Source organism: Rhinolophus sinicus, chromosome 16, assembly GCF_057876585.1.
Source record: "Rhinolophus sinicus isolate RSI-liver-muscle chromosome 16, RSI-T2T, whole genome shotgun sequence".
In the NCBI taxonomy this organism is placed as follows: domain Eukaryota; kingdom Metazoa; phylum Chordata; class Mammalia; order Chiroptera; family Rhinolophidae; genus Rhinolophus; species Rhinolophus sinicus.
In genome coordinates this window covers 118,765,592-118,775,296 of record NC_142516.1, presented here as the reverse complement: position 1 = coordinate 118,775,296, position 9,705 = coordinate 118,765,592, and the positions used below count along the sequence as shown (strand labels likewise).

Below are 9,705 nucleotides of genomic sequence, written 5' to 3'. Positions count from 1 at the left end.
CTTATATCAAACTCAATAAAGTCACTTGGCACCCACAGCCTTGATATTAAATAGAGACGTTGCTCTCATCTTTGACTATATTACCAAACAGAAGGTTGTGGCATCTTATGATTATGGTAACATGAATGATATGATAATATTCATACATATATTTGCAGTGTTCTGAACAATTAAGCCCTTCTCAGTACAAACCCTGCAGGTCCCAGGTGTTGGACAGGAGAACCCATACATCTGGCCCCATGGAGGGGTTATGATTGCCCCAGTGTGCAGAGCTCTGCACGTGGGATAAAGATACATTCAAGCAACAGTTTCTTAGAGTCAAATAAATAAATGCACTTTTAAAAAATGACATATATTTATAAAACTGGCCTATGACAGTGGGATTTGGGTTATCAGGGGCTAGGTCTAACTCTACTGTTTTAGTGATCAGCATATACATGGGGCAGTCTAGATAATGAATTTGGTTAAAGACACAGGATATGATTGGCTTTCTCCTATTGATGTTAAAAGTTGATTGTCCAATTTGGCTGTTCATTGCAGGCTCAAGTTAATGGAAACTCTTTAAGGGGGCTTTTCTTTCAGATCACCTGATATTAATAATGTCATGCATTAATCATCTTAATGAATAGTTATCTATTGGTTTTAGACGTCATCTACAGGGAAGGCTCAGGGGCATCTCCCTCAGACATAGCTATTCAGTGAGCAAATGGTAAGAGGGCCTGTGTTTGTCCCTTCATTTGGGAGGCAAGGAGAAAAGATGGGCCTGAGAGCCTCTTGGAAAGAGACTGGAGGGAAGCTATAGATGAGGGACTCTTCCATCACATTGTAGAATGCTATATGTCCAGCCTCATAGTCTAAGAACACACCAACCTTATGCACAGGCTCTCTGACATGTTGACCCTTTAAAGGGGATGAAACCCAAAGACTGTAATCATCTCCAATTTTTAAGCCTATAAGTGAGAAGAGGTCCCCAGCTGGCTTTGGGAGATTCCCCTTTCTGCTCACAGAGTCCTTACAGATGCCCACTTCCCACTCGGTCTTGTTGCCCACTTCCACCTCCCAGTAGTGTCTCCCGCAGGTGAAGCTCTGAGCACCTAACACGGTTGCAGACTGGTCAAATCTTTCTGGGTTGTCAGGTAACTGCTGTCGGATCCCTCCATATTTCACACTTTTCAGATCCTCAGACAAGACAAGATAGGCATTGGCTGTGGCTGGATCCAGAATTATATCTGCTGCAAGAAGAGAAAAGAATGAATCTTCCTTTACATTATTGAAAACCCTCTTATATGTGTAGAATTAAAATTAAATTCTTAATATTCGCTCCTACTTTTAAAAACATAATTTAGGTGAGCGTGGTGGGTGGGGATTTTTGTTTTGTTCAGAACAGAATCTCCTAACTCTTCTTTTAGTGTTTAAAACAAACAACAACAAAAACAAACAAACAAACAACAACAACAACAAACAGAGCAGAGAGGGTAAATCTCTGAAAGGAAACAGAAGAGAGTCACGTGGTGAGTGATGGTCAGCTTGTTTGAGTGGAAGAGAGGAATTTCTGGTAATGAAATGAAAATTGTTCTGTTCACAAGACAGTTTTAGGACTCAGAGCTATTTATCCACACAGGGAGTACCCTTTGTCATTTGTATTAGCTTCAGCCAACATGGGTTTTGGTTCTTCAGGTTGGGTGGGAAAGGAATATAAGCAGTTATCATTTGCTGAACTCTTACTTAGGCAACTAAGCATTTTCTGTACCTTACCCAAGCGTTATTAATTTATTTTCTATTGTTATTAAGAGAAAACTGAGGTTCATAAAGGTTAAGAAACTGGACCAAGATTACAAAATTACGAAGTGCTCGAATAGCAATTCCTCATCAGCATTTTTTCATTATGTCAAGCTTTACATGTAGCTTCCTATAAATGAGTGCAACGCCCGGTGACCTTTAGATGAAGCTCATTGTGAACTAATGAGAGACAGACACCCTCTCCCACCATCCTGAGAAGAGGTCACAGAAGAGACCTCCAGTTTTCACTGACTCTCCAGACAAAATTAGGTACCCCATCATACAATTGTATATTTTTATTTTTAAATCAAATCCTAATCATCACTACTCATCTGTGATTAATGTCTATCTTTCCAATTTCGCTGTAAGTTCTATAAAAGCAAAGGCAAGTCTGTCTTATTTGTCAGTGTAAGTATGCTCAGAGCCCAGCAGCCTAATACCAGGCACACAGTAGACACTTATCAAATATCTGTCCAGTCCAAAATTCATTAGGCCTTCCTCTAAAAGTCAGATTGTGGAGATACAAGTTGAGAATTTATGCTGACCTCCTTGTTCTTAGTTAGCCTAAATATCTGGAGTATTCTAAAAGGATAGTTATCTGTTCCCTCACTGGGATTCAAGAGTTTCTCAGCTTCTATCCTGACAAAAACAGAGGTAGAAATGCAGAAACACCGAGGAAGTGTGTGTGTGTATGTGCAAGGTGATTGAATGGTCAAAACAGAATGATGAAAAGAAACAAAGGACCAGGACTCCTTAGAAAACAAAGCTAGGCAAATATCAAACCAGCCTCACTGCCGCTATGTGCTCCAGCAGAGAGGTGGCCTGTGGCCTGCCTCCCCCGATGTTTCCTGCTGCCTCAGGATGCCTTCATGGAGATCCTGGCACCCAGATGGTGAATATTCTATTTTAGAAGAATCTGCCTAAGGGTTCAGTTGCATCCCTTAATACATACTGAAGTTAACTCTGGAAACCACCGGAGGTTTGACAAATCAGGCTGACTTACTGCTGAATTTTCTGAGCATCTCCCTCATTCCAGTGATACGGCACAGACTCAGTTCTGTGATGGTAGTCTCTGGACACTGAAGCAAGAGTGGCTCACTCCTACAAGAGAGCAGGGACAGTCGCTGTGTCTCCTCTGCACAGACCACATGGCCTGCTCCAACCTCAAAGCCCAGTTTATTTTGCCCCAGGAGCATGGACACTTTCATCTCCACTCTGTTCCCAACCTATTTCACCAGCACCACGTCCCTGTATCCAACATAACTGAACACAGGATGGACACCTACCTTTCCAGGGTTGCTTTCACATCCTAAGGGTATAAAAGAAAAAACGTTAGTATTTGTGCACTTTGATCACTAATGGACACTGAATTCATGTTGGATATAGTCCTTTTCAATTTTCACAGAATCTGCTTCCTTTGGCGCTAGAATACCTGGAGTGGGAGAGCATATGGTAGAAAAATAATCTCCTGCTTCTTCTAGGGGTGAATTCTTGTGGACATGAGATATTTCCCAAATGACTGGAGACTATTTTGTCCTTGTCTTTTTCTCATATCTTCACTTTGTCCAGAGAACCTGTGTCTGACAAAGGAGCCAAACTATTGGCTGCATTATCCAATGTCTCAGGGAGTCAGAGATAACCACAGGGCAGTGGCCAGGGAAAGCTGAGACTGAACCTGTGTGCAGTTGGAGTGGGTTATTGGGAAGGCACACAATTAAATAGTAGCATTCTGTGGAGCCAATCCAGGAAAGAGATCTGAAGCTGGAGTTTGCTCTCATAGCTTACGTTTGAGAAGGTTTGGACAATGCAGTAGTAGCCTAGGATGGCAGTAGAGCAGAGATGGTGACAGATGTGGGCTCTGCACATAAGATATCTGGGTTCAACCACCTACTACCTATTTGACAGGCAAATTACCTAACTTCCCTAGGTCTGAGTTATTGAATGAGTGCTACTATAAACCCATTTTATAGTTAACAATCTCCTATAGTATATGTCATCATAGTATTTAACTTCATCAGGACTTTGTGAACATGATATTTAATGCACCCAACATATAGTCAGTGCTCACTAAACTTAAAATGTTTGACAAAGCTGAGGCTGCAGAGAGGCAGGCGCAGAAGACATTGGAGTCATCATCAGCCTTGGTTTGAATAGGCATCCCTCTTTTCTTTCTTTGCCTCAACAAGACTTCATTTATACTATATAGAATGCTAGTTCTTTAGGAAAACTATTTCTGGACCAGAACTGAGTTTTTTAGGTAAATAAACAAAAATGTATTTTGTATGACTTGAAATATTATATCACTACATATTTTTTCATTGATTTCCCCAATATTCTTACCTCAAAAGATTCTATAATCGAATTCTGACATGTGGACTCTATCTGTCCAATCATTTTGCTTAAGCTTCTTACTTGCTGGGTCAGCTTGATCTCACTGTCCCTCAGTTTCTTCAGGTTCTCTCTTTCCTCTTTTTCCAGTAACTGGAGCTGCAGCTGCTCCTCCTCTTTCAGGAACTGGTGCATTTTTATGTATTCTGACACAACAACTTGCTTGCAAGTCTTTGTCTCTTCCTGCCATCACGAATACACACACACACACAGACACACACACACACACACACACACACACACACACACACAAGCAATATATTAAAGTTAGTAACAGAAATGCCAATGTCGATTTTAATCCTTACACTATCCTCGAATTGCACCAATTCTTGAAACCCGAAACATAATGTATATATTATATTGACTAGCTGAGTGGATAATTTGATATTTTAGGTGTGTTTAGATAGATACAATAGTAAAGAAAACCAACATTTATATCCCAAGGAGGTTCTTTTTCTAGTTGGAACAAACAAAAATAAACAAAAAAATGTATGACAGATGGTGATCACTACCATTATAAAATATAACACAAAATAAGGACAAAAATTACTTTTAAAAGTGTCTGTTCATTTATTCCACAAATATTTGTTCAATGGATCATGGACTAGAAATAAAAATGTATACCACAAATACTCCAATTTAAGAACTCAAAGTTTACTGGAAGAATCAGATACACACATATCTTTTTTTAAATCTCAAAACATTTAGTTATTTGCTTTGCTAGACAGCTCAAATTCAAACCTGGAACATTTGATCAGGTGTAATAATCCAAACTACGATTTTGCCTTTATTTCTCTCTCTTTTTTCTTTTTTTTAATTTCCATTATTTTTCCCCCAACACATTTGAGGTATTACTTTTTAAAATTGATTTTCATCCTATGTTATATGTCTATAATTATAACTTGTATTTTAAATAGTATAATCAGAGTCAAAATAGAGGTGCCCCAAGAGGGGAAAAAAAAAAAAAGGAAAAAGCCAACCTGGGGATGGAGAAACTGAGCTGAATCTTGAGATTCCAAGCTGGACAAGCTGAGGCGGGCAGCCCAAAGCAAGGATACTGCATATTGTAAGATTGGGACTGAAAAAATGTGTCATTTTCTCCTCGCATGTCACTAAGATCCCTTTGCTACCCCCCTTCATAAAATCATACACAAGATGCAAAAGTAAGACAGTTACTAACCTTACACAACATCACTCTCTCCTTCTCGTGGGTTAATATAACCTGAGTTTCCTTTTTCTTTTTACGCAAAAGATTAAGGATTTCCTGGAGTTTCTCCTGCGATAGAAAAAAACACTCTGTGGCAAATTAGCAGTTCACAAGGTCGTGAAATGGTCTTGAGGACCAATAACAACGAGATGATGGGGACTCTACAAAGAAAGGATAAAACAGAATCCATGACAAGTTTGTGGGCTGGTGCCTGAAGATCAGCACCTATGATCGTCACCAATAGGCAATGTTGTGAGAATTAAGTGATGGAAACTGATTTGTGTTCTGAGATTTATATTGAATAGTCAGTCTTACTTTGTGATGTTCCTCAGCCTCACTCGAGAGATACACTCTGTTTAATCCATGACACTGAGTTGAGAAATCGTTTATACCCTGCTCATCATCAGGGGACACCTGAGTAGCTTCCAGCATTCTCCCATAGGGGCCTTGTTTGCCCTCACTCTGCAGCACCTGGGATCTGAGTTGCTTGCCGATACCAGCCAGCCTCCCCAAACGCTCATTGGGCTGGAAATGAGGGGCCTCCAAGGTCCTCCAGCACTCAGGGCAAGATAAAGGACTGTTATGTTTCTTCCAGCTCCTCAGGAGACACACAAGACAAAAGCTGTGCCCACATTCAGTGGTCACTGGGCTGGTGAAATAGTCCAAGCAGATGAAACAGGTCAGTTCTTCCCTGAGATTCTCCATCAGATCTGCTGTAGACATTTTCTCTAAGAAGGACATCCGGACAAGGTCACACCACTATTCTGGAATTAATAAAGTCCTCTCTCAGATTTTATTGTTTTGAGTAACAAGTGAGTGATCAGTTGCTATCTTGTTAATACAAGAAACTCTTACTCTCCTGTGCCTGATTTCACCAGTTGACATACACTCTCCCAACACAAAGCCAATTATGACTTAATGTGGAACTCCTGTACACTGGGTTCATAATCAAGCCCAAACTTTTAAGGAATCTCTCACTGTCAAAGCCACATGCTGTAACTAATGATACTTGCTCCTAACAGAGTTCTCATTTTGAGAGTTGGTTATTGTATAGTAACAGTACCAAAAAAGCATTTAAGCACATGGGTTTTAGACTGGAAGTTTGGGTAATTTGGTGTAAGCCAGGGTAGAAATTTAAATTATGAAGATCTTTAGTAACATCTGAATTACATGTATGGTCCAAATCTTTTGAAAAACTCCACTAATGAAATCTAGTTGAGAAACTGAAAGAAGAAAACTCTTAATATATATGTCTTTTATCATTAGGCCCTTTTCTGTGCTTGACCAAAGTCGAAAATCTTTTTGCTCCTTTATTAGGTACTGTGTCCTTTCATTTTATTTACCCCAATAAAATGAGAACAATTTCACTGAGGATTCCCTAACTTTAGATGTACAATGGATTACCACTTATATTTATTGCTTTTCCCTGAAAAACATGGTATTCACCTCTCTGCCACCATAGGAAGCATCTAAAACATCATTTTTGTTGGAAGTTGCCTCAAGAGATTATTATACTATGGAGTGGATGGAAAGAATTATTTTAGTATAAATATAATTTTGCTCACTTATTTTCATTCTTTGAAAATATCTAGACTCAGCTTTCTTAGACCCCTATTTGTCTTACTAGGAAGAAATTAAATCTGCAGACATTATTTTTAGACCTATAAAAAAATAAATGTATAGCATGGTAACCAATGAGATTGGTGCCAAATCCTAGAAATGCACTGTGCCATATGCTCAAGAGTCAGTTCTTGTCTTGGCCCACCCTCCTTCACTGTATGCCAAAAGGTAACACCTTGAAAGCTCTTTCTCAGAGTTTAACCAGTTCCACCCTCCTACAAAGTTCATCATACCTTATTTCCATTTTTATGCTTTCACTCTTCAGCTTGATAACCTTCGATGAGTCTCCATTACCCATGTTATTTCATTAATTACGTTCTTTTATGGTTACAACTAATCCTTCTTTCCAACTTATCTCCAACAGGATGTTGGGTGTTATCTTGAAATTTTGTTAAAAGTTTTCTGGACTGAAATGGTTCTTCCTCCACCTTCCTTCATCCTAGTTAAAACCCATTTTTCTTAAGTAATTAATTCCAACTATTTTAATTGTATGTCTTTTAGCATTTGTGAATTACTAGGATGATCATTTATGCTTAAAAAACCAGATTATGTGTGTGTGTGTGTGTGTGTGTGTGTGTGTATGTGTAGAAAGAGAGGTATCATCAGTTTGGGGTCATGAAACCTCTAATGCTTAGATAGTTTTCTAGGCTAGTAACTGGGGCAGAGCTTCAAAGTATTATTAGGAGTTAGTCTTAAATAAGAGTCTTGCAAAAAAAAAAAAAAAAATCTATAACAACATTAACTGCCTTCATTGGAAAAAGGATTTATGAACTATCACCTACATTCAGTGTGTTATTCCCACACAAATCAAGAAGGAGTCTTTAACATTGACCAGGTTCATTAGAATAAACCTCACAGTAGAGTTATGATACATCACAGAAACTGTATTCCAATTTGGAATTGGTAAACTAGCATGTTCTAAGTTCAAGCCACACTGAGTTGTTCCATCCCACCTCTCTCTTCCAAATAAACTACTTTCATAAACTCCTTAATACAATTGCCATATTTATCAGTTATTAGAAAAAATCATTTCAAATAGCAAGGGCTCAATTTTTCTTAAATAAGTTGTAAATGAACAAATAGAGGAACCATATTATTATAGAACCATGGTCTTTTATTTAGCTGGAAGCCAAGAGATCATATATCCAACTGTGTTTCATAGATAATGAAGAAAAGTAAGACTTGAATAAACTGAATTGATCCCTTGAATACTTGCTTCCTATAAATGTCAAGTCAGAAATAGGAAACTGGGTCGCCTACCTCCCAGCCATTTTCTTTTGTCAACACACTGCACTGCATCTCACTTGTCTGTGATAGCGTGAAATTTTCCAGTTATCTCAATGAAATAAATACTGCTCAAGTGCTTTCGAAAGGAAATTGGACAACTCTCATTATGGTGTGACATTGTGACAGGTATCTGAAATACACTCACTATTGGGAATGCAGACTTCTTTACCATCTCTCTGAACATGTTGGCTAGGCTTACTTCATAAATGAAGAAATTCATAGAGTGGACCAGCCATCCCAAAATGCATTACACCAACCCTCAGGGCATTGCATTGCCACACATGATTTCTGAGATCAACAACTCAAACAGCTTCTTCTCTGCTGTCTCCTCAGGAGGTGATAATAGGGATACTTCAGGATGTCCACAGCCATAACTGTCACCCATATGCAATTAGGGTTGGAACACAAAGAAAAGAAAAACCTTACAGATATAGTGAGAGTTTATTTATTGGTGAAGGCAGTGGGGTTGAGGAGACTTATTTGAGAAACTATCTTGTTTGAAAGCCTGGTTTTAAAAATATGTCTGTCATTTCACGTCAGTGTGGAAACGATAGATTATCTAAAAAATTGTTTAGGACAAGTTGGATAGCCATCTGGAAAAAAAAAAGTTGGATCTCTACCTAACAAATTACACCAATGTGTATTCCAGATGTGTGTGTGTGTGTGTGTGTGTGTGTGTGTGTGTGTGTGTGTATTTTCCTTTCCCCACTCTAGTCATGAATTTACTCATGTTAGTTTCCTGTTTTTAACCTTATTTATATTTTATTTTTGTGTGTTTTTGTTCTATATAACCCCACATCTGTTTAGCAAGTAAGGACCATACACGATAAACATGTGGACAATTATTGTGTTACAAGAATGAAGCACATCATAAGAGGAGATAATTGGTAACATAGTAGAAATTTAAAATGGACTACTTACGAAGACTTTAAGGCATGCTTTAGATCTTAGACACCACTAAGGAAAATATTAATAAATTTAAACAACTAAAAATCAAAGACTTGTTGTACAGCAAAGGAAATAAATAACAAAATAAACTTGAAAAAAATCTAGTGGCAATTTAGGAAAGAGAACTTAGAACAAATATGTCCAGTACATAGTCTTACATAAATATAAGATACTTTAAAATAACATCTATTTGTATACGCTGACATGATATGACACTCATTAATTTGATATGGAGGGCCCAATACATGTTTGTCCCCCAAAATATTTTAAGTATAAATAATAAAAATTAGTTTATATGTGTACATGTATTTCTCCACACACACACACACACACACACACACACACACAAACACACAAATGAGTTTCTGCCATAGATGTTGATAATATATCTGTGTGCATGAAGGCATAAAAAACTAAAGAATTTCATGGATATGACACCAAAAGCACAGCCTACAAAAGTTAAAATAGACAAGTGG

General features: G+C 38.2%; 1 protein-coding gene across 1 annotated transcript; it reads right to left on the bottom strand.

The window, feature by feature from the left end:
- Positions 1-681: 681 nt before the first annotated feature.
- TRIML1 (tripartite motif family like 1) lies at positions 682-6,097 on the bottom strand. The gene is made up of 6 exons (XM_019712309.3): positions 5,690-6,097; positions 5,348-5,443; positions 4,120-4,350; positions 3,066-3,088; positions 2,783-2,880; positions 682-1,232 (listed from the first exon to the last, which is right to left on the bottom strand). The coding sequence occupies exons 1-6, from the start codon at positions 6,095-6,097 to the stop codon at positions 682-684; spliced, it is 1,407 nt and encodes a 468-aa protein (XP_019567868.3).
- Between the last annotated feature and the right edge of the window lie 3,608 nt (positions 6,098-9,705).